Source organism: Pinus tabuliformis, chromosome 9 (assembly GCF_031772625.1).
Source record: "Pinus tabuliformis cultivar Carrire ecotype Pingquan chromosome 9, CPIR1, whole genome shotgun sequence".
NCBI lineage: Eukaryota > Viridiplantae > Streptophyta > Pinopsida > Pinales > Pinaceae > Pinus > Pinus tabuliformis.
In genome coordinates, this window is record NC_142307.1 from 1,397,961,893 (window position 1) to 1,397,988,610 (window position 26,718).

Here is a 26,718-nt window from a genome sequence, read left to right on the forward strand (position 1 = left end):
AATGCTTTTCATAAATTTTGCAAGCCAAAATGAGTTTATACCTTCCAATGAAATTTTCGTAGCAAACCCACTCACGATTTTTCACTTCTCCTATTTGCGGGCACTCCATAACTCATTTAAAGTTTCTTTCAACACCCCCATGCATCTTCTACACACTCTTCCCACTCTGAATAATTGTCACCTCAACACCCATGTGCAATCTGCCCAATAAACTCATGATTTCTCTTGCTTGTTGTAGAGGAATCCATGGGTCAACTAAGAAAAATGAGGTGGGTACTAGTTGTACCATTTCTTGATAGTTTTTAGTTGTCCCAACCACTTCCCATACACTTGTAAGTGTGGGTGGTTGGTTGCCCAACTATCTAACTATCTTTCAATAACTGATTTTTGGGAAGTGGGTAGAGGGAAAATTTTCAAATCTAAATTTTTAGCAATTTGGTAATATGGATTTTTGTGAAAGATTTATTTTTATGCACAAACAAGGTAATCCCCCAACCTCTCACTAGTTTCTGTTTGTGGCATCATGGAAATATTAATGCTCCACCCTTAACTAATTATTTGACAATTTTTTCAATAATTATAAAATTGCAATTACATCTTTTTTAATTATTTATCAAAATTTAAAAATCATTAAACTAGCATTTGCACCAAAAGGTGCAAGGGCACGCCAATAGAAGTGTAGGTGAATGTAGAGTGACAGAGAGGTAGCACTTCAAGAAACAAGGATGTGAACGTGGAAGGTGTTGTAGCAAAATTTTGCTCACTTCAAAGAACTTGAAGACATGCCCATCATGGTATCTGGTTCTTCATTTTCCCTTATTAAATAGTTGTCATTCATAAGTCCTCTTGAAGGTTTGAAGTTGCCTTTTGAAATATTGTACCAAGTAAATTTGCAGGTTTAATTTGGCATACTTAGTGGGTCAAGCCCTTAGTAAGCGATTCTTCATATTGCTATAACCTATTCAGGGGATACCCCGTTATCACGATCAGATCATGCACAACTGGGAAGAATAAACTTTCATTTTGAATTAGTCAAGCCCGGGGCTCAAATGTAACTCCATGCTTATTAAGCACCTATAAACCAAAACTATTGAGGTCATATACTTTTAATCTAGCTTATATATTTTTTAGGGGTGGTGCTTTGGATTGTAAATTGTTTTGGAATTAAGGATTGGCCTGATAGATATTTAATGCAATACTTAAACTGAATAGTTAAAACATGTAGAGCGAGTCAGTGATATTATATATTGTTTCCTTGAGGATTTTTTTTTTGTAATTTAAGTCTAATTATATATCAGTTATTAGCTTTGATTATTCAATTTCACAGTATTGTAGCGCAATAAAGCAGCATACATTTTCCTTTTGAGCTGATCAGGCTCAAGTCTCAAATGTAAGTCCATGCTTACTAGTCATCTATAAACTAGAACTCTCAGGGTCATATACTTTTAATCTATCTTACAATTTTTTAGGGATGGTGCTTTGGACTAGAAATTCTCGCGCTTTTATAGGTAGCAATAACATGCTACTCAACCTGCCATATGGCCATCAAATGCATCTCTCTTTTGAATTTAAATGACAAAAGCATGCATACCATCCAAAAGCCTCTCCATTTCCTCGGATTTCTCCATTAAAAACTATCATTAGCCATACAAAATATCAATATTGGTCATCCACTTGAACAAAATAAGAATTAAGTTAGGGTGCATATATGGTGTCAAAATCAATTCATAATTTTACATAGACATACAACAAGCATAGTTCTTGTTCATCACTTTCAACAGATTACAATAAGCATTGCTTCAAAAACACCAAATGCCCAAACTTAGCTATAAAAAGATGAACACATATTATAGCAAGCATTGCTTCAAAAACACCAAATTCCCAAACAACTATACAACAAAAGATTAGAAATCTATAAAGAATCTAGTTTTACTCAACTCCAATAAGGTGTGGAATGTTATATGCATAAGCCAGTACAATTGTTTAGAGTTCATCACTTGAGTTAATTGCTTAATGCCACGATTTGTGTGAAATGAATGTTATTATTACGATGTTGTGATGAAAGAGCTCACTTTTTTTGGTGTTGCAACCACAAGTGGAGCTTCTAGAGAACTTGTAATAGCAAATTTGTCATCCATAAATTTGTTATCCACAATGGAATCATCTTTTGGAACAATCTAGTAGCAATAACAGATTTTGAGTCCCTTTTGGTCTGTGTAACACGCGTGATCATTGTTTTTTACTTGCTAAAAATTTCAGATGATAGAAAACTTACCAAAAGTGGTAACGATATGGTGTTCCTACCTTCCACACAATAACCTACAGTGATGAATAGAAATAGTTGTCAAAAATCTGTACACTTGAAGAGATAATAAATGTTGTATCGCATGCCAACGGTCTTGTAAGTTTCAATTGCTACATGTTGTGAATTTGAATTCACTTCTTGTGTACTTTATCTCTTCATAGACAATTGAGAACTTTTAATGACCTGTTATTTGGTTATAGTGGTGATATTGAAGAAATTTCAAAGTTTTCCTAGTATATGGCCAAAATTTTGTGTATTTGTAAGGCCATGTTTGAAATTTGCTCTTGAGGGAATCAAGGCCTATTAAAAATTAATGGAACAATTCAGGGAATGCATTTTTCTTGAAAGAACGGTAATGAGCCATGTAGCAACAAGATGAGAATCTTTGCCAAATAAACGAGGATATTTGGGATTCCATCCAGATGTGCATCCACTGGAGTAAGCTTGATCAATCTCAGAGCTAGAATCTTGTGACCCATCCACCCATAAAATCTTGTCTTTGTTTTTCCATGTTTGTCCGTGAACACAATATTGATAAGAATAAGATAAGTATCAGTAGTCCCAGGGATCCACTTCCCATCATAAGTAATATAAATGTGTGTGATACGTGATCCAAGGCTTGGAAATATTGTTTTTTCAACCCTCATAGATGTTTTCCCATAAAGATGAATCTGCCCATCACTGGAACCAATCACCATGCATCCATCCCCAATAGTTGCAAAGCATTAGAAATTCAAACTCTCGCAAATTGATGACCATCGTGCTAAGCATAGGAGAATTTCAATGGAGGTCTATTAGGGGCCAGGAAGTTATAAAGTGGATTGAATTCTAAGATGCATGATGGAAGGTAGCTTTTATATTTGATCTTGATAATTGCCTCTTATTTCCTTTGGCTCGAGGGAAAATTAGTAATACAATGCATGCTTGTTTGATTAATAGATGTGCAAAGGTAACAACCACAAAACATGTACTGTCAATAGTCAAGGCCTAGTTGTTGGTATTGTCGACAGAGCAGATAAAGATCTAGTTCCAACGATCGTCCATGGAACTTAGTGAGAATAGATAAATAACAATAAAAGTGAAAATCTTGGAAGTTGAGAAAGGGTGATTAGAAAGAACATATTCTATTTCTTATGGGGGTGGTCCTTTCCTCCGGTTATTCACGCATACATCATCATATGCTCCACAAGCAAACCTCGATTGTTAGTGCCAGTTATAGGTAGGAGTACTTTATGCATGGTAGGAATTTACCATTGCAGTTCGCTAGGCAAAACCCCAATTTTGACGTTGTGAGAAGGAGATGACACATGGTATACTTAACACATTAATCTGTCCATTTAGAAGAAATATTTTTGTCCTCGTGGCATATTTTTGGCAGGCTCGAGGGAGGTTCTTAAGCAAATGGCCGATGACATAGAATAAGTTCCTACGATGTTGGCAGAGGCCAAAATGATTCAAAGGGAACTGAGCAAGCAACTGGAAAGAGAATGAAATGATCAAGGTTTTGGTATTCCAATCCCAAGTCCATATGTACACAGACATGAGAAAGCTTTTAGCAAACAAACAAGTCCCCATCAAGGAGGAACCATGGCAGACAACCTCAGAACAAAACACCAACAAGGCAAGTCAGACATTGTTCCCTCTATTTCAGTATCAAAAAGATATGTAACATCCTGGAACTATTTTTATGTAGACATGAGAAAGTTATTAGCAGACAAACAGGTCCCTCTCAAGGAGGAACCATAGCAGCTGACCTCAAAACAAAACACCAACAAGGAAAGTCAAGCATTGTTCCCTCCGTTCCAGTATAAAAAAGCTATGTAACATCCTGGAACTGTCAAATTATGAAGAGTCATTTTGTTAAGACAATTATTTTTTGGTTTCTAAAGTTTATTGAAATACAACCCATGGGTTAAACTCTTTGATCACGGGCTTATGATCTTAGTTTCTGATAGTGAGAACATGGATCCTACTGGAAAGGCATTTTGAATGGGATGTAGTCCTTTTAAATATAATGCCATATTTATTTTACAACATGGAGGTTGTGGTAAATCCTTAGTGGTAATAATAGTCAGATTCTTTTGTCTCCCTATGAAAGGAGTGGCCATGATCCTTCAGGCCCCCAGTATTTGTGTCATATGTAATTCAAAATGGATTTTTTGGGTCCAGTTAATCCTCTTTCTTTTTCTCTCAATAATGTGAGTATTAAATCCTAGGTGCATATTTATAGTAGAGAGACCGTCTGCACAATGCATGTCAATTTGCGTATGTGGCATAACAAAACAATCCCAAACCTTACAATAAGTATCAACAATAATGGAATGCATACCATCCTAACAACAAATGCTCATTAAAAGTAAAAGCTTGTTGTTGTTCTTGCAAACTAGGAAGTACTTTGAAATAAATGAAATATTGACTCCAAACTCAAATCCTACAAAAGAACCATATTGACATGTAATAAAATATCTTCCACAAAAATGCACCAACACACCTTATAATTTGGACAATTAGAGATTCAAATGACATTACTTACCATCTTTCTACAAACTGATAAGTGGCAATATTATTAAACATATTTCATTGTTTCAGCCTGCCATTGGAATTTAAATTCAAAATAGCTTTCATCTGAAGGAATCAATTGATTATATTGGCTAAATTGGCATGCAAACCATGTTCTTTGATATTTCCACTTAGCTGTCAAATTGTTGTAATTTACTTTTCAAATGACCAGTTTGAGAGAGGAATTTAATGGACATTAAACTTGTATAAAAGCAAACAGATAAGGGAAGAGCACCTTTGACCTCACATACAATTTTTGCATCAATTATGGAAAAGCATCCAAAAAGAGGCTTATGAAGCATCCATAATAGTTAGCATAAAATCCTATATGCCTCCTACTCAATCTCGAGGAATGATACATATCTCAGAGCCATGCTTGAGAAAAACATTACTTGCAAAGGGTAGTAAAATTAAGGAATTGACGTTTATGAAAACACTCAAAGGATAAGGATATACATCTATCTTGATGTATAAGTAACAATCATGAATAGATAGAAAAATATTGAAGTAAACTTGCAACTAAGTAGCTGCCAATTTTTTCACTTCCCAATTATTGTTTCCATCTTCATTTCCCTCATTTAAAAATGTCAGTGTGAGAGGATGAATGGAAATCATGCAAACCACAACAAATTAGAGCCGAAATATGAGATTAGAGAAGAAAGTAAAATGGGGCAAACCTACACTTTGTTGTAAATTGATTCCTACACCATCTGCAAAAATAACAGGCAACATAGTTATAACAAAAATCAACACATTAGAATAAAACAGAGTAATATGTGTTTTGTTATCACATATCAACACAACCAAAAGATAACATGTCAATGTTGTTGTCAATTTTGCATGTTTTAGGGTAGGAAAGTTGGAGAAAAAAGGCTTTAGAAACCACAACATTTCCAGTTGGAAAAATAAGCGTATTATTTAGTATTTTATATCTTGACAACATGCCAAGATTTACCTTCAATAAAATGAAGGGAAAAAGGGAAGAAAAAAGAATGCAACGGAAAGCCCTCAAGGAGACCTTGATGGTCATTTCATTTTGAGACACTAACAAAATATATAGGCCTTGAAGTTGCACCTTACCCTAGTAGAGCTTAACAATACAAATGCACAAAGTATTGTAAGCAAATTGTATTCAAAATGTTTATTTGTGTTTCAAATCAAAATTGAAAAATTAAGGTAAAGAAGCTCTTGATTTAATAGAATGTTAGCAAAAAAGAGCAAGCCATTGTGATCTTAGCCTGCATTCCTGTTGTGAGTCTCAATTGGCCACAATGATTTTCCACAAGCAGTATGATGCATAACAACCATATTTAGAAAAACAAAAAGAATAATACAAAAAGGGAAGCTCAACATAGAAACAATATTGCATAGTCCCATAGGACATCATATATGAGCAGAAAGGGAAGCTCAACCTTGCTACGAAATTAAAATATTTAACTTTAAAATAATAAATAATAAATAACCTTAAATAATAAATCATAATAACCTTAATTAATAAAAAATAAATTATTAGATTTTATAAATTTAAAAATATATTTTTAATTTCTAAAAAATAAAAATATAAAAAAATAAAGAAACTTTATATAATTAAAAATTTACAATAGACATTACAATATCGCCTGAATGAAATCCCTTTGAAATGGGATATACGACTCCAATGAAACCGCGAAGAGGAATGATTCCAACCCTATTGAACAATAGTGAAGCACACCTTAGAGAATTTATTTCAAACTACTAAAAATGCCTAAATTGGCTTCACCACAGAATGCACAAAGAGACAATATGAATTCAAGTCTTCCCATTAAACCCATTTATGGTCCAAAGTCCAAATGATGGCTAGGTAGCTAAAAGGAAGTTATTGGCTTCCCCTTTCTAGTAATATAAAGGCCAATTTCTTCAAAAAACAGAGTTCAAACCCTGCACCATGCAGGATTGCATTTTCTTATGAAGGACTACATGTCCACAATTCAAAAAATAAAAGCACATCAATATGCACGAGAAAGTTAGAATTAGATATATCCGAGATTGACATATCATAATCATTAACCACTGCATAGAACCTTATTAGATTGTGTAGTTTCAATCCACTGTGTATTGTGATTTACCCACAATAACTATGTCCACACAGAATATATGACTCCCAACCTACAATTGCAAATCAGTAACTAACACAATGGTGAAATATGAGGAATGAAATCGATAAGATATGACCTTGGTATCAATCACTATTATATCTATATACATGCATGCATGCATTAATATGTGTGTGTGCATGGGTCGTGCAAGCACATAAGACCATTAGCATGCAAGTATATAGAGCTCATTTCTATCATCTTCAAGAGAGTGGTTAGATGGGTAGGCACAATTTTAGTGTATGAATATGTATATCAACACGATAGATTGAGCATTTAAATAATTTTAATTAATAAAATTTCAAAGAAGCAGTTAAATAGTTGTACCACTTAGATTATACATGCAATAAATGCGTCACAAATGCAAACACCCCTCCATCCAGAAATAAAAATTATGATATTCTAAAACAAGGTATGCAAAGTCAATACCTCATCCTCCACTTGTTGAAATCCCAAAGTATGCTCTAGTTTTGTATTGGATGGATTTACTTTTGTCTCAGTCGTAGATGTAGAAACAAGTAACAAAGATTGAGAAAAGGACCCATCGTTGGTGAAGGATGCAAATTCTGCCTCCTCTGCATCTTCCTCACTCAATAATGCAACAACTAAGGAATCTTTGGCATCCTTATCCAAAGAAGTCTTATTTGAAAGGGGATCCCTTGAAGAGCGAGGACTCATATAGGCTTATGCCCCCTCACTGTCAAGGCCATCAGACACACTGTTTCTATCATATGGACAAATGTTGAAGAACAAACATGGTTGCACTACATTTCTTGGGCCTCTCTTAAAGCTGAGGGGAACACTTGTGCTAATAGAACTTTTGAGAATCTCGCAATCAACTAGGTCTACCACAACACTTCCCAAAATCTTCCCTTTCATGTGAGGCTGGTCAACAATTTTATACTAACCTTGATAAATTTCCCATCATTTAGAATTGTAGTTGGGACTGAATGATGCATTATTTTCATATTACCCATCTGTTCGCTCTTAGCAATATTAAAGGAGAAGATTCTGATCGGCGATTGTCCAACTCCAGTGTTGCACAAAGACAATTCTTGCGATAGTTCGACTCATTCACTCAGACCAATATCACTTCCACATCCATAATCCCATTCTGGTTCTGAACACACACCATTAAAATAAATGAATGTATATTTTCAATGAGACCTACCTTGGCTATAGGACTTCCTTAAGATCAAAATTGAAAGTAAATTTAAAATGCTAACTTAATCAAATATCATAATTGTAATTCAAATTAAAAACACAACTTAGTTAGAAGTTATGAAATTCTAAGGTATCATTTTTGTGGTTGAATAGTTTGGTTAGGAAAATTTATAGTTCAACAAAATGGCAAGATGCCAAACATAGAAAATTGATAATTCTTGTCATGAGCTAACACAATTACCTCATTTCCCTTTTGATAATCTTCATTTGGGTATTGGTAAACTTAAATAACAGGTCTCAGGTAATTGAAATATTTTCTCTGCAAGATCTATGATGAATTAGGGATTAGAATTGAATGAGAAACAAAATATGGAAAGAATTGAGGACCTCACAAAATTGGATTGCATTACGTGCAGGGTGGTGACACTAGAAATGGTGATTAAACTCACACTCAATATGAAGAAGAGGAGAAGCCTCATTGTAGATTTCAGGCATGGATTTTCTGATTTCAGATTGGTTTCATTTGAATAGACACAACAACACACAGAAGAAGGTTGCTATGAAATTTGAAAATAGAGTAGAGGGAGTGCACATGGTAGCTACATCGTCTTGTCCACCTGCAAGGAAAGATATGGTTTAAGGTTTTGTAGGTGTCAACTCAAAGAACTGAATGTCACCATAACCACTGAAGCTTCATGATACCAACGATTTTGATATTGAGGAGTAGAAGTGAACCCACTAGGAGTTATAATTCAAATACCAAGATATTTAATACATTAAAAGCCTATCAACCTACTTTGCAATATGTAACTCCAACTTTGGTTCGTTCAAAAATAAAATTATAAAAACAATAAAGAAACTTATATAAATAAAAAAATACAATAAACATTAAAATATTACTCGTATGTCAACGGGTATAATAAAAGAAAAGGTTATATGCGTCGAAGGCTACACGTACAATAAAATCACTTGTTAAGAAATGACACAGGTGCCCACAACTCTATGTTACAATGAAACCACTTGTTAAGTAATGACACAAGTGCCCACAATTTTGTCTTACAATGTTTAAGAAAATGTTTATTGTTAAGACAACACTTCAACCGTGTTCCAGTAGAAATTATGGAGTATAAACCCTATCCCACCTGGCACACGAAGCTAGTCCTTGTGATGGACAATGAGCTCTGGAATCAGAAACTAGAAGGACGACGAGCTCTTGAATTAGACACTGGCCCTCTCAACAGACATTGATTTCCTCCCTAAATATATTAATGATGCTTCTCCTTTGTCAGTGTTGTTAGTGCTTTATCTATCCGTGAAATGCAAGTTTTAGGAGCACCGACTTGCATTGACAACCGCCTGGAGGGTGCTTCCAAAGTAGGTGTATCCACAACAAAAAGAGTCTTTGAGAAAAAAAACATGTAGAAATGTCTCAACAAAGCCAACAATGGAGGCAATTTATGGTCTTTAAGTTTCTATTAGAGGTCTTGAAAGTTTGAAATGCTTTTCATTAGAGAGTTGACTGAAAGTAGAGATTCAAACGAGGTTGGACATTCTATGCAAGGAAGGAAGAGTGATGGAAGCCATCAACTTTCATGTAGGTATGCTACAGATATTAGACTTGCGACGACATATCCTTATGGCGATGGTGGTTGCAATTCTGGTGCCCCTCATGGATACAATGTAGGTTATGGTATGACAACTGCACCTTAGAAAACGGCTTGGGTGGAGGCTATGGAGACTCTCATGGGGATCCTGGTGGGTACCCAGATACAACATGGAAGACCTACATAGTTGACATCGTATCCCCAGATCAAGGTAGGCTTGCTCTTCATTGTTCTCTGTCTTTTTATTTTCTAAGTATGTATGAACAAAATGACTTCCGCAGTGTATTTCATTCCAGGTAGAAATAAGGGAACGTGAACCTGCACACCATAGATACAATATCTATTGGGTTTGGAAGCTAACAATGTTTGTTGGGTTTGGAAGCTAACAACTTCAATCTAAACCAGGGCACGTCTCAGCTAACCTAATTGATATGGTAAACAACAAAAAGAGTTACTCTCACACCTAATCCAGAGCAAACAAATTAAAACCCTGGAAGCAATTGGTAGAGGAAATGTGAGTAGGAGATGTTACCTAGGGAATTGAGGGAAGAAGGAACCAACTCCTTGGCTAAGAGAAAAGAGGATAATGCCTAGCGATTTCTGCACCGGAGTCGTAAAGGTTGAGGCAAACTGCACCAAAACCGTAAAGGCTGAGCCAGACCAGGGTTCGAAACCCCTAAGAAAACCCTGAAGAGGCTTGCACACAATGGGAAACATTAGTAGAAGTCAATACAAACCCTACATGTGAAACGCCCGTGAGATCCTTTGAACTCCACGAGCAATACAAAGAAATGAATGGTGAAGAATTGCAAAAAAGGGATTCATAACAATCACATAAGGAAAATGTCTGCGGAAAATGTAAAGGGAAGTTACAAGGAAAACAAAAGGGAAAGTTAAAGGGGTTCCTTGTAGCATAGCTAAATGGTGAACAAAACGAAGATAAGAGATATGAGTGTGAACGGTCCTTTCTAGAAGCATAAACCCTAAAAACCCTAAGCTTTGACACAATTGGGCATAAAGAGAACACCTATTAAGACAATTGTTGAGGGACAAAAAAATAGACACATGTTATGAAAACCGTTAAGTACCCCAAATATTCTATAATGTCCCCATAAAACACCTCATAATAAAAACACCTCTAGGCATAAATACATTAAAATCAAGATATTGTTAACCTAACTTGTAGTAACAACAAATCATAATTAATAGTTTATAAACATATTAACCATATCTAAATTATAAACATAATTTTATAATTACGCCGTAAGGCGTTCCCTCAGAAATCAACTATCCTACCCGCCTCCGTGTCATAATATGTATCATTAAATATTTTGTTAGACGATTGAGTTAAGATCCTCCGTCGATTTGAATTGCATGACGGTTGCTAGCTTTCCCAACTGTAGAAACTACTCTGCTTGGTGAGTCATACCTGAGTCATACCGCTCTGGATAGTTACTGCTGGTGAGTCAAGCGTGTCCGTTGCAACTGCTCTGGATAGTTACTCTGGCAGGTGGAACTTATGCGCTCGGGCTTGTTGCATGTACTCAGTGTGCTTGAGATGGGCAATTTTTCAGAAAGAAAAGAAGGCATTCGAGACTACTTTGTTTGTATCTGTAGGCTGTCTCGATGTTGGAGGGAAATTTATAATCTTCCCCGAGGTGGATGTCCTCTCCCACGATCCTGATGCTCTCCAGGTCCCTCTGATTGTGTAGTCAGGCAGTACGGATAGGAAATCCATCTCTCTGGTTCAGTAATTGACTACTTGACTTCGAGGCCCGTAGATTTCAGAGCTCTTGTCTAATGATGCTATGCTATCTTAATACGATGCGAATGTTAAGAAATCCAGACTGCGCAAAGAAACCCTGAATGAAGAAGCCGAGAAAATCTGCACCACTATTCTTTCCTGTCGGACCGCTTAATGGGGTTGCGTTATTTGGTTTGAAGAAAAATCAGCTGTGGATGAATAGAATTTTGTGCTTTTTCAACTTTTAATTTTGTTGGACTGACTTTTTTATTATAAATTCCAGGACAAGATTTCACAAATTTAGCCTTCTTCGGCATCAACCCAACAGCTTACCCTCTAAATTCCATTTCGCTAGAATTTTGTGCTTTTTCAACTTTTAATTTGGCTGGACTGACTTTTTTAAATATAAATTCCAAGACAAGTTTTCACAAATTTAGCGTTCTTCATCATCAACCCAGCCGCTTACTCTCTAAATTCCTTGCTTTTTTGCTTTTGTGATGGTTGTTTTCGACTATTTTGTTTTATTTATACAAAATATATTTGTTGTTGGATATTTATTTTAGATTATTGGACAGTATTTAATTACTTGAAAAAGAGTACCTATGGAGGCCACCAAGAGGCACTGCGGGGATAATAGGCAAGAGCCCGCTGCAAAATGCATCGAGGCGGGGAAGGCCGAGGATGCCAAAGCCGTTCCGTTTCAGGTGCTGTGGTGCCCTTCATTCGAGTGGGAAGATTTTTTACCCCGTGGGAATAGAACCTGCGACGTCGACTCCAAGGCCGGCGAGCGGGACTTAAAGGGGAAAGAGCGTGAGGAAGAGCGATTCTCGTCGGATGCGAGTATGGAGGGAGATAGAATGTTGGATCTGAATTTACCGTTGGAGATGGTGCCACTGTGATGACATTGGGTTGTTGTGAAAAAGTAGATTTAATCAGACATCATAGCCTCTAATCTTCTTGTAAACTCTATCATTAAAAATGTAATAAAAATTCATTTTTGGTTTAATGTTTCCTAAATGTATAATTACATTAAGTTGCTAATATCAATTTAGTTTTGTTAACATGGATTATTATCTTTAATTGTGAGTAAATTGTCGATTCCTTCGCGTAAATAGTCGATTCCTTCCTGCAGAATGCCGATATTTGCATGTCTAAACGTGTTCAGGTCGAGGCCGATTGAAAATAAGTAAATTAGCAATGGTTTCTGAAGTTGCAAAGTATACGAACAGAAAATTTGTGAAAATTATTTTGAAAAATTAAATTACTAAATACGAATACTCTTATACTCTTATGAGAAAATTATATGAATATTTTTATATAAAGATAAGATGGATATAGATCTTTATCTAGATTTTTTTTAAATGTTAATTTTTTTTTAATATATTTAAAAATAAGATAACATGATATACTTTCAGGGATGTTAGTGATTTGTTCTATTTCTTATTTTATGTAATATTAGTGATTTGTTTTATTTTTTAGTGTTATTTATATAGCTAGACAACATGTTATCATGTTATTTTGATTGGAAAATTGATTTTCAAACATATATATTGAGTTTCCATCTAAAATCATTCATTTTTAGGGTTATTCTTTGATGTTGTTTAGTCAACATCAATCAACATTCATTTTAGAAAAAGTTAAAAGTAATTGCTAATTACACCATAAGGCGTTTCTCTCTTAAACAAACTCCCCTCGGTGCACACCTATCATCGCTCTTTCCTTTTTGATCCATCGTTAGACGATTGGATTGTCCAGGTCTTAAACACACCGACACAAACAGTTTTCTGTTTCTTTGGGCAGATGTCATAGTCTTATACAAAGACGGGTTACTAACTGATTTTAACAATTTCTGGTGGAACAGGAATCCAATTCCGAGGATCTCTTATCAAAGAGAAGGATCATGAAGTAACAGGGGAGGAATTTCTTTACTGCGACTCCAATTCCATAAACTATGGATAGGTTTCATATTTTACTTCATTTTTTTATTATTGCCTTATCTGGTTTATGCATGTTTCTTTTTGGTGGAGGATTTAAGATATTCTCTGGAACAAGGCATTTTTTTGAGCGAATTTTTTATAGCAAACTGTAGGTGACAACAGTTTACTGATGTTATATTATACAAGAGATAGATAAATAGATAGCAGACTGATTAATGCTTTTTGATCTTTTGCATGATTCTTTTTGGTGGGTTTTGGTGGGCGGAGGATTTAAGATACAGTCTCTGGAACAAGGCATTTTTTTAGCGATTTTTTATAGCCAACTGTAGGTGACAACACTGATAGTTTACTCTCTTTCTACTCTCTTTGATGTTATACTATACAAGAGATAGATAGATAGCAGACTGGTTAAAGCGTTTTGATCTTCTTCGTTGAATTTCTTGATCAATATTGTGATGTAACCATGATAATGTACTACTTTTTATATCAATAGAAAGAAAGCAAAAAAGAAAAATTGTATTTTGCAGATTATTGAACAAACATTTTACAAACACGTCCTAATCAGATGCCGCACATTATTCATATGAGGCAAGGAAGGAACTGGTGGATCAAAAGGAGTCCATCTAAATATCCAGCGATTACCGTTAAGTGGACTTGCATTTGCACCACAAGATCCCACTTTTTCCAGGGTAGTCAGGCTCTACATACACACATTCTCTAAACTCCCGCCATAAGGCATTACAAACAGGCGTAGTGTCGTAGCAGTAATAGTTTCCCAGAATTGGTTTAATAGCCCTAGTGGCCTCCCCAGCATGGTAATGAGTAATTGTGGAGAACAGATGATGAGTCACATGGGTGTCGGTTATATGATGGAATACATGATTCAACATTCTGTAATCCTTGTCAACTGTTGATAGTGCACGTCTCATCCATTCCCACTCTGATCCGTCATAGTGGGGAAGAGATGGATGCATGTGTTGCAGGCACGTGATCAACACCAGGAATGCATTCACAATCAAGAGTGGAATGTCGTATACTTTTATGACCCAAGAAAATCCATAAACAGAGGCCAAGAGGTACAGAGTATAAGCCACTTCGACTAAGCAATGTCACTAACCATTATATGCAATCTCTCTCGTTTGCTATAAATTGGGGAATATGGATCAAAGTGGCAGCCAAATCGCGGATACTTCCTTCCCGAAGAATTAAATGTGAGATACAACGGTTACCCCACGGTGAGGTAAATTGCTATCATCAATAACCTTCCTGGTGGGTTAGATACCAAACTGTAAGTCAACTTTATCATATCATTCTTTGTCCGGGGAACCAAAGCTTCATCTCGTTCTAAACTCCCAGTGTTGCTATGATGCCTTCGATGACTGTACTTCCACGAGAAATATGGTACAAGAAGCCATGAATGTAGTATAAGTCCCGTTGTATCATCCACAAAAGAGTACTCACTAAATGTCCACATTCATGTGCTATAACCCATATACCAAACAGAACGCACCCCTGAACTGCCCAGTAACCAAACCAGAGTGCCCATCCAAGCAATCCAGGCCCTGTGAAATAATAGGTGGTTGTGGAATACAGCAGAAGTGCAACAATAAGAAGATCGTATCCTAGATATGAGAATGATGTGAGCAGTGATCTGTTGAAGCAGTGAGGTGGAATGGCTTTCTTCAATTCTCCCAATGTAAAAGGTGGCTTTCCACAAGGAGCTCGCTCCATTATATCTTTCCTAGCAGGCAAGGCCATCCTTTCACCAGCCCACTTTGTAGCTTACAAGTCTCTACAAAAGATTATGGCACAGGGTGCAATGCGTGCATACAGACAGTAGAGGTCACTTTGTACATATATCACGGCCTACAAGGTGCATATAGAGAATATAATTCATTAAACTGATGTGCAATTTCTTCATATAAACTGATGTGCAATTTCTGCTTTGCTATTAAATGGTATGTACCACTAATTTCCATGTCAAGGTGCGTATAGAGAATATAATTCATTAAACTGATGTGCAATTTCTGCTTTGTTATTAAATGGTATGTACTATTAATTTCCCAACTCTGATCACAACAATTGTCCATGGCCCTGAAGAAGAAACAGAACTCTGGACTGTAGACCTCACTTTGAGCCTCCACTACCAGAAACTGTCCTGGGAAACTACACAACATGAATACTTCAGGGAACCCAAGTGAAGGATGATATATCCTTCTAGGGGATTTATGCTAGTCAATATTTTGGATTAAATCATACTCGTGAATGAATGTGAATGCAGTTGCTCAAGCATCCTAATCTAGCTTCAAGCTCTTCTAAGAGATCTGGGTTGTTTACAATATACTTCGGAGAGCTAGCAGAATCAATTTGGAAGGATGCAAAATATCTGAATGTGGCTGGAGGCTTAGGGCCACTGGAAAGTATGCATTCAATCAGTCCTTGCTTCTGTCCATGCAAGTATATGATTGAAGGACCAGATGCGCCAGAGTTATGCATCTCCCTTACATTTGCTACACCTGTGTACAACAAAGATCAAATGCACTATTTTTCCACCTCTGTTCTTGAATTGTTGTCCTCGGAATCTTCAAAATCTCGCTGAAATCTCTATCACTCTGTCCAAAACCAGAAAAATAATGACATGGATCTCTTGTCGGAGGCCCTGATCTGGTCTTTGTCGTCTGAGGGAACATGTCAATAGTTAATATGGTTTCGAGTTCCAGTTTGATCAGAATTATCAGCAAGGGATCAATTTTGGATCAAGCTCATGTTAATTCAAGTATATGACCCCTCCTATGTCCTGTTTCTGCTTCTGCGATCATTGCTGATCGAGAGCTTACATATAAATAATGTGTTTTTGGTTGAATTTTTTGCCGTTAATTTGTTTTGGCATGAAGAGTTCAGAACTTCCCAACATACCTTACAGGAATACTGAGTTGACAAACACAAATGGTAAACAATCAGGAAAAGAAAGAAAGCCTTTTTGGACGCTATAACAAAAAGATTGCAAGGCCAACAACAAAAACGAGGCATGTATGTGCTTGTACTTCTGAGACATATAAGGAAGCTTCAAGTGGAAAACTACTCAATAATATATAAACTTAAATTAATTGATGATGTTTCAATGATTAGAATTTTTTTTAATGTTTTTCTGTCTAATAATTTTTAGGTATTTAATATGTTAGTATTCATTTATCAATGATCAATTTTCTTTTTATATGTTTTTTCCAATAATTTTTAGGTATTTAATAGGTTAGTATTCATTTTAAATTTAGATTTATTTAAAATGGAGTAGAGAAATACAATTTGTTAATTGAAATTTAGGATGCAAATCATTTTGATACCTGGAAAAGAGTGAAATGGATTAAAAAAAAGGATAAGTAGAGGGCGATTGAACCAAAAAAGTTTATTTGTTGGCTGCACAGTTGGGGTTTCCTTTAACTACAACATGCCTACCTTGAATTCTGTTATTATAACTTGTAGCTTTGGTTGGAAGGATAAGTAGAGGGCGATTGAACCAAAAAAGTTTATTTGTTGGCTGCACAGTTGGGGTTTCCTTTAACTACAACATGCCTACCTTGAACTCTGTTATTATAACTTGTAGCTTTGTTCCAACCAACAAAATTATCTGTGTATTTTGGAGATAAAATGACATAAAACCCAAAGAATTCAACCAAAAAAATTGTCATGATTATTAACTCCCATTATCAATATTTCAGTGTCATAATAGTCCAAGATTTTTGTGCACTTACAACTAAGAGAACTAAAGAGAGCCAAAAGAATGAATACCACCATGCTCACAGAAATAAATCCAACCAAAAAGAGGATGTTAGATTAAACAATAGCAGAAACTCCTTTTAAGAATATGCAGATTGAAGCCATTGGAAGCAGAGATAGAGTGTTGAAGACTTACTATACACATTGAGAAGCAAAAAGATTACGGGAAAAGCCCACAATGGAGGACTGTATATAACCCTTTTTAACCTTTCTTAGTTCCTCTTTTCTTGTTTCCCTTATTCATCTTACTAACGAGGACAACATTCTACTCCTCCTCAATACCTGCAATAGTATCCAGTATTGTCTCCTTCTAGTTGAAGTCATTCCATAGCCTGCTAAAAATGGGAAGTTTTTTTTTGGTCAGATGTCAGCCAAAAAGTTTCCAAAAGAAACAAGACCTATTTAATGCAATGGGCATTGGGTACTAGCTCTTTACCCTTCACCTACTAATTATCATCTTCAATGATTCTTTATATGTCACAATGCTTCTCGAATTTATGCCTTACGGCGTTTCCTTTGCAACATCTTGTGCAAATGCTAGTTTAACCATTTTATCACATTAGGAATTTTTTACATTATATTAATAAATATTACATATATTACATGGACAACCCTTAACATTATAAGTGGCAAAACTTACGTACATATATATATATAAAGGCATAAAAGGATCTGATGCGACAAGGTAAGCTGACACCTTTAAATCCAAAACTCGAGCCATTTTCTTTATGAATCTAAAAACTAAGGTAGTGCAGGACTGAAACTCTGGAAAATTGAAATTTGATAGGGTAAATGGCCTCCGAAGCAAAGGGTTCGAGCAGCTTCAAACCCTACAAGCTCAAACAGATTTTAACAGGACACAAGCGTGCAATATCAAGCGTAAAATTTTCCGCAGATGGTAAATTTTTGGGGAGCGCCTCCGCAGACAAAACCGTGCGAATATGGTCTGCAAGCGATGGAAGTGTGAAGAAAGAGCTCCAAGGCCACACGGAGGGCGTCTCCGATATGGCATGGTCGTCGGATTCCCATTACGTTTGCTCTGCCTCCGACGACAAAACCCTGCGCATTTGGGACGTTCACACAGGCGATTGCATAAAAACATTGAAGGGCCACACCAATTATGTCTTCTGTGTAAATTTTAATCCGCAATCGAATCTCATAGTTTCCGGCTCTTTTGACGAAACTGTGAGGATTTGGGATGTGAAGACAGGGAAATGCTTGAAGGTTTTGCCTGCCCATTCGGACCCTGTGACGGCCGTTCATTTCAACCGGGATGGATCGTTGATAGTTTCGAGCAGTTATGACGGTCTCTGCAGGATTTGGGATTCTGCCACTGGCCATTGCTTGAAGACGCTCATCGATGACGAGAATCCCCCAGTTTCATTCGTCAATTTTTCGCCCAACGGCAAGTTTATTCTGGCTGGAACCCTGGACAATACATTGGTACGTTTAAACCCCTAAACCCCGAGCCCTGAAGAAAAATTAAGGTTTAAATTAAACGCGCAAGTTTTATATGAAATTTAGTAAGTTTTGATTAATTGGTACGTTGTTTTCCCGCAATCAATAACATTGGACGAATTTTCGTTAGAATCATGTCTAGGAGTTATAAGGGTTTGCAAGCAAACAAACCTGCTGAAATTTATACCACGAAACCAGTCTTCCAGATAAAGTTTTACAAGAGGATTCTTTTGCACGGAAGCCTCCAGCAGCCAACTGACAAAATTAATTTGAATGCCGTTCTTGTAATGTTCAGAGCAGCTAATGAAGGACATATTAACCGTTATAAGAAGAGCTTCGGCTTAAATCACATATAGAAAGACCTTTGTGTTTCGAACCAGCAAGTGTGGCTCATCGTGTGTTACTTGTCCTGACGATGACGATGAGCCACACTTGCTGGTTCGAAACGCGTCTATATGTGATTTATGCCGAAGCTCTTCTTATAACTGTTGTGGATCACAGAAGTCTCAATTCAACAATTGACATATTAACCATTGAATTCTTTCTAAATTTTGATTATATTTTTATAAAGTCAGGGTCTGCTTCTCACATGCCTGCACATTCCGAGTACTTACAGTAAAATAGTTTATCAATTCTTATTAACAGAGAATCCCGTTGTGCTACGAAAGTTTATGACAGAAACACGATACCATATGTCAAATATTATAAATACACGACACCATATGTCAAATATCGTAAGTAAAGATGCAGCTGGTTTTGCTCGTTATTTTGGCCAAATTTGGTGGCTGACCCAGTTTGACTCGGCCAAGTCAGACTGAAACCAGCTACTCATCCCAGTCTGACAAAAATGTGGAGACATTTTTCTGTTATGAAGCGTTGCCAGTTATGTATATTGGTTAAAGAATGTCCGGTGCCAATTATTGAACAAGGTAAACACGTGAATGATCCATTGGACATTATTGATATGCTATCACTATTATGATTGTTATTGGTGGTAACATAGTGTCATTCCTATCAGATTCCTCCTCCTGCTCTTTAATGGGATTTCACCATTCTAGAGGCTCGCCAGTTTTCACCCAAAGGATATTCTAAGTTAATTGGGTTCAAGGTGATATGAATCAAAGGCTAAGCAAGGTACTTCTTTAATGGACAAAGGCACAATTCTCTATGTGTGGGAGCAATGCACCATATACAAAGCCTTACAAAGGCACTTAACACCCAAGGTTTCAAGATGTAGATTTACAAAGGAGTGTTTGGGCATACAAGCACAAAGAAAGGTTTGCAAATGATGTAATCAACAAAAGGAGATGGAAAACCTTCAATTTAATCCCCAAGTTGAAGCCTTAGCCAAAATTAGGGTTTTTGTAGGGAAAGTTTGCTTTAGGGAGGTGACATCAGCCCTATTAGGGCAAATCCAACCTTGAGAAATGATAGTTTTTGAGTACAAAGGATCATTTAAGGTGAATTCAAGCTATGAGATCCTCAACGTCCACCTGAAGCATGCCTTAATTGAACTTGACCTTATGCCCTAGCCCTAGCGACTTGCCTTAAAGAGCTTAGAAAATAAAATAGGAAAGAACAGGTAAATTTTTATTTTTTTGACCAATACAAGGATTCCCAGTGCCTTTCCCTACTTGGGTGATGGAGTCTTTAGGGCTAAATGTAAGAGAAATTGACTTGGAGTAAGGGGGAAAACCTCAATGCCTTTCCCTACTTGGTGATGGAGTCTTTAGGGCTAAATTAAGGCAAAATTGAACTTATGCTTGGAGTAAAGGGGAAAACCCTAGTTTTCACTTGATAAACCCTAGCTATATTTTTATAAAGGGAGAAATTAAGTAGAGGAAAGCTCTCCAGGAGGTCTTCTATGGCATTCAAAGAATATAAATTTAACATGCAATGATCAAACAAGATTTTCCAATAAAGATATTCATTTAGACATGGAACAAGAAAAACCCTAGCATACATTCATCACATGAAAGATCTTTAAAAATCTGCAATTATACTTACATATTTTCCAAGAAATAACCTTTTTTCAATCCCAAAAAGCAATCTCCAAGACACAAATCATTCTCCAATAGCAATAGCTCCAAAAAGATCACATCTCTACAAGTAGTGAGTTACAACTAGGCTAAGTCGAGCTCTCTAAAGGAGGCTGAAATCCACAAGTGATGATGAGAAATGAGAATGGAGTGATCCTCTATTTATATGAGGTCAATCACATCCATTAATTCATCTAAAAGCCCTATAACAAGTTTAATTTTGAGTAAACATGAAGTAAATTGGTTACAACGTACAATCCAACCCAATAGCTCAAAACAACAAAATAAGCCACTAATTGCCCACAAGTGTGAGCCAAAAACCCTCCCCAAGCATGACGTCATGCCCTTTTAGGGCTAATAAGGCTCCAAAAGTGCAAGATGAGGGCTAGATGCATCTCCAACCATCATGATCAACCATAAATTGAGGAAGAGTCCTCAAATCAAGCCTTAAAACATCTCCATGTATCCAAAAGCCAGCTATGGGTGCCTTGTGTCATCTTCATCGGTGCCATCAAGATAGCGTGGTGCAATCTTTCTCTAGCGTTGGGGCTCCATGAGGTGGTACAAGCCCTCTCTAATCATCCTAGGGATGATTGTTATATTCTTCATGTAGAAAATTAATGATCTGCACCCTTACCCCAGTTTACAAGTTTGCATGTGTTTATTTGGCCCAACCCACATGTTTTATCATGCTGATATAAATTTCAGAATGCATTAATTGTAAACATTCAAAGAGTACTTCTACTATTTTTCACTTTTCCTATCAGCTGAAATTAATACAAAATTTAGGCAAGCATTCAAGCATGTGAGACACTAGTTTTTGGTCAAGGTGACCCCGAAAAAACCCCACAGCCTCTTGGGGAAAACCGGTCTTCAAAGGAGGATTTTATTGCTTAGGAAATTACAAAACAAGTACAAAAATTCACTGTACTTATCTCCCTTTTTCTGCTGTAGCATTTATTACAAATTCTGGAAATTTGTGCCCACTGAACAATTCAGATTTTCAGCAAATTTGGTGCCCAGAATTTCTGCATTCTTCTACAGCTCAGCTCCTTGGAATTTGTGCCCAAACTCAGCCTCAAAATCTGTGCTAAACCCAGCCTCGATTTCTGTGCATGAAGGTGACTTTTCTGCCTCAAAAACCGTGCCAAATAGCAGCCAAAACCCTCCTTGAATTTTGAGCTGTCGTTAGCCTGCTGTCCTGAAATTTGTGCCTCGAATTTCGGGCATGACAACAGGCAAATCTCCTTGAATTTTGTGCCCAAAATTTCTTGAACTTTGAGCTCCCGTTTCTTCAAAATTTGTGCAGCATTGTCCTCTAAATTTGTGCCTCTCTATGCCTCAAATTTTGTGCCTGTTGTAGCTGCCAAACCTCCTTGATTTTCATGCTGCAATGGCTGCCTCCTTCTCCTTGGAATTCGAGCCTCCAATCTCAGCTGCAAATTCTCCTTAGCAAACTCTCCTCTCCTTGAAGTTTCTCCTCTCCTCTTCTCCTCATGTTCTCTCAAGTGTGAAGTGAAGAATGAGCCTCCCTTTTCTCCTTTGTGTCTTAGAAAAGATTGAATCCTTAAACTTAGGATCCAATGGATGAGATTTAATCTCCAAATCTCAAGATGTTTGGTTGAGATTAACTCTTCCAATTGACCCCGTCACACATTGGCCCCATTACTTAAAAGCCTCCTAGTACATTTTTCAAGTTGTGTACCTTTTTCTATTTTTCTCATGAAGTGATTTTTCAACTCACTTTAATATTAGAAAAGTACACTATGTACTTCACACATAAAGTCACTTTATAAAGTACAAGTGACTTTAATATTAGAAAAGTACATGGTACAACACTTTTAAGTACCTTTTCCACCCATGACATTAATATAACTCATAAATGTCACAAAGACAAAAGTCATTAATGTGTCTACTAGGCTAAAATGGATAAATGCATAGTAACACCTCTCCTTGGTATTATTTCCAACACTTTATACCACGTCTAATCTCTTTTATTTCAACAATTTAAACAAAACCCAAAAAATACTTATCTCAAATAAGGTTTGAAATTGTTAATAAAATAAATACGCTGGTATATTAACTCAAAAAATAATTTGCAGTGGGGAATAATTGCCTGAAACTAGACATGCATCAATACGCAACAACAAAAACTTCACCCAAACAGTTCTTCATCACTTTTATAAAAAATCTGGAAAATATTGGTTAGAATTTTTTTCACAGAAATTTTACTGCTACAAGGAAACTTGTAACTTGGCTTCCTCCTGAAATCGACCTCATAAATTCACTGTTAGCTAGAAGAAATCGACTTGCAAGAATTTTTGGCCTGTTGTATGGCACCCATGTTGTTGCACGTGTGGGCTCGGTCTGTTGTTGCTGCATGTGTGGGCTTGGCCTCCTCGTAGCGAACTCGCCTTCCTTCTCTTGTTGTACTTAACCCTCTCTCTCTTCAACTTTGCTCCTCCAAATTTATCCTGAAATCTCCTTAGCAAATTTCTCCTCTTCCTCCTCAGTCAAGTCAAGCCTCTCTCTTGAGAAAATCTCTTGCTTACGTGCTCAACAATATTAATGTGTCTTTCACCTCATCGTTAGGCTTATTTAATGATTTTGTTAGGCCAAATCCCTAACTCTGATTTCCTAAGTGATCAAGGGCTAGGATTAAATATAAAGATCACTTGAGATCAATGGTTGAGATTATATCGTCTAAGTCACTTAGGCCTAATAATTGTCAATAATTAATTATTGAACTTTTTCTAAGTTAAACCTTACTTATTATTAGACTTAGGCCTAATAATTCTCAATAACTAATTATTGAACTTTTTCTAAGTTAAACTTAGGAAAGAAATAAAAAATCATTTACTCCTTGCATGCAAGCACCCAAAGAGGCAAATTGAAGTCTTCTCCATGCTAAGACACAAAACTAGAAGAATACATTTAGCAACTACAAAAATCAATATCATCAGTTGGACTTTGGATCAAGGCATGCCCATCAAACAATGTCAAGGCCAACATGGGGGCATGTTGGGTCCGTTGGGTACATCATCAAGAATCTCTAACACTAAGCAAGTGAGCTCAACATTTCGTCATCTGGGGGTGCTTAGAGGTGCCAATCAACTGTTAGGATCATCAAAGTGCCCAATGCTCTACTGTGTAAGGGCAACACTGCATCTGCAAGGTCACTCACTACTCTCTGGAAGTGTAGTACGACCTTGGCATCATGTGGAGTAGGCATGGAATGAGTGTGCCCTCAAGGCCTTTGCTTATTATGTGAAGAACCACTTGGAAAAACTATCTCAAACTCAAGTGAAAGAACCATTCATTAGAGACAATGATCATATATGCATCATAGTGTACGATACTTAAATGTTAATGGCATAGTAAAACTTCAAATCGGAATCACCTTCAAATATCTAGCCAGACCAAGTCCCGTAAAAGTGTTCCCTACCTTGTTAGAGGTGGTTGGGTAATCAACCCTATTAGGTGCTTCTAGCCCCTAGTGAGAGGTGGCATTTTCAACGTCAATCGTTTAATCCATAGGTGTTGGTGACAATAGTGGCAACGAAGAGGAAGGACTTCATGGCTAAGTGCCATTGCTAAGGGACCAATCGATGTAGGTCCACATCCTGAGTGTATAGATGTATGGAGGGAGCAATCATAGAAGCATGAGTTACCCTTTTTCTTGGTCTGCTTTTTTCCACCCCTCTGGTGCGCCTTTTACTTCTTTTTTATAATGCTTTTATATGGAGTGTAGCTCAGGCGTCCAAGCTCGCTTTTTATGATATAACATTTATTTACTCGTCAAGGATGAGTGGGTTTCTTGCTCATCAGGGTTGGGACATGCAAAGGTTACTTATGATGTGATGGAGCATCTAGTGGTCAAGAACCGAGTAGGGCTCTTGCTAGTATTTTTCTAACGCAATAATTATGTCCTGGCCATCTTTTGCATTTTGACTTTTTTTTTGGGTGTTTTCAATCATATACTTTTATCTTTCTTGTAGCTGCATCAACCTTCGGGGCAAAGTTTTCCAATCCTAACTCAAAGATGTGGATGTATGGGTGCCAAATCCCAGTGGACTATGACAATTAACTTGAAGGATGGTTGTGAACCAAGGGAAAGATGAAAAGTGGTAAGTATGGAATGGTTATGGACACACTACTTCAATCCAAGTTTCCCAATTAGTGCCCCTCCTATAACCCTAAGGCCCTAGAGGAGGTCCCATTGGACTAGGGTTAAATATTAACTCCACTTATAAGGTGAGAGAACAAGTTTATAGTCAAGATTGGTCAATCATCTAGATCACCCCTTTATCCATGTTAGAATGCCCAAAACATTAATTAGAAGCACTTAATGGCAAAATAGTTAAAAGTATTTGCTGAGTGGTAGCCCACCATTAGTTAAGAGGAATGCCAGATGGTGAGAGGTGTATGACTCGTGCAAATGGTGGAGCATGGCATATCATCATCAATAAGCAATATGTAGGGCTGCTGATTGGTTGACTGTCCAAGATAGGAGAAAAGTTTTCTCCTATGGGTTTATCCACTTTTGGTGAGCAATATCTAGCTCCATCTCAGGGACATGAAGTCACGGTAGAGCACATGATCCATATGCTCGAATGTGGAGTTCATGAGAATTCCAGCAATGGCTGGGTAGAGGCAGACATGTTACCCACACACTCGAATCAACTTGTTTGCTAACATGTGTACAGGTTGTTGATTGTCACCTTTGCTTTTATACGATATATATAAAATCATACTAAAAAGAAAAAGTTAGCTAATCTATTCTAGAATGCAACACATCAACATGAGAAATGAATAAGTAGGATTCACACACAATAATTCAACACATAAATACAATGCATCTACCTAAATACAAGTGCATATATGTTGACTAAGTATGATCATATAACCAATGAAGCCAACATATTATTAAGTCAATGTCACACTTCTGACCCCTATGCTTATTCATGAGATAGATCAAGGAAATATTACATTGAGCAATCTCTATCTCATAATACTTAACTATCAGATTAGAAGAACAAGGGTGGGTGGTGGGACAACAAAACAACCATGGATCATGAAGAGGAGTCAAGGATGAAAAGGGAAAAGAAAATTTCAGCTTACACCATCAGATCCTCTCTTGCAGCTTGAATATGGAGCAATCGATAATCAATATTAAGAACACCTGCTCAATAGTTATCTTCAACATGCGTCTCTCATTGATGCCGGTTAGACATTCTACGAGTTGCATGAGGAGGAAGATGACTGAGGGGCAAAGGCTCAACAAACAAGCTGCTTGTCATTAAAATTAGATTCAAATGGGACGACCGAAGTTGGGTCATCGTGTTCATAAATCATGGAATCTGAATATGACTGAGGAATGATACCAAGCGGAAGTGAAATGGCTCAAACAAATCAACAATTATATCACATCCTAATCATCACATGGCATGCAAGGCTCATTGTTAACACGATCCTCTTCATTATAGGTAGAATTTCTACTTAGACCATGATATTCTTCTTCAGCTTCTTCCTAATGCCTACAGAAGAATCAAAGAGGCATCCCTCCTTGGGGACTAAGACTAAATCTTGAGGGGTATCTCCACAAGTCCGAAACATTAGCCCCCAATACCCAAGAAGTTTTTTAATGAACATCTTAATGTAAGGGATGCTTTTAGGTTTACAAGAATATTTAACCCACTCTCTTTGATCAATGTTAAATTTTCCATGGAATCTTGTAACTGATTAGATGAATAACTGAAAACTAGGCAACTGAAACTGGAACCAAATTTACTTTCACCAATATACATAGTTTCTTATGTTAGGATATTCCGACACATAGGAAATAGTTAAGTACAACTTGGTCTAGTGTAGAGTTAGGTATAGAGTTAGGTAAAGTGTGTTTCTTTACCGTTGTACATTTTGTAACTTACAATCCGACGGTCACGATATGTAGTGATCCGACGGTTCATTCTCTCCTCGGTATTACCGACACTTGATCCGTG

The 26,718-nt window shown here is 36.8% G+C and overlaps 1 protein-coding gene and 1 pseudogene across 1 annotated transcript in view; one reads left to right on the forward strand and one right to left on the reverse strand.

Annotated features, from left to right (window-relative positions):
- Positions 1–14,089: 14,089 nt before the first annotated feature.
- Positions 14,090–15,209, reverse strand: LOC149153767 (delta(12)-acyl-lipid-desaturase-like; annotated as a pseudogene).
- A 2,691-nt stretch (positions 15,210–17,900) lies between these two features.
- Positions 17,901–26,718, forward strand: part of LOC149153768 (uncharacterized) — an 85,911-nt gene continuing 77,093 nt past the window's right edge. The window contains exon 1 of the mRNA XM_089440681.1: positions 17,901–18,662. Within this exon, the coding sequence (XP_089296807.1) occupies positions 18,012–18,662 (651 nt within the window). The 5' untranslated portion in view covers positions 17,901–18,011. The remainder of the gene's footprint in view (positions 18,663–26,718) is intronic.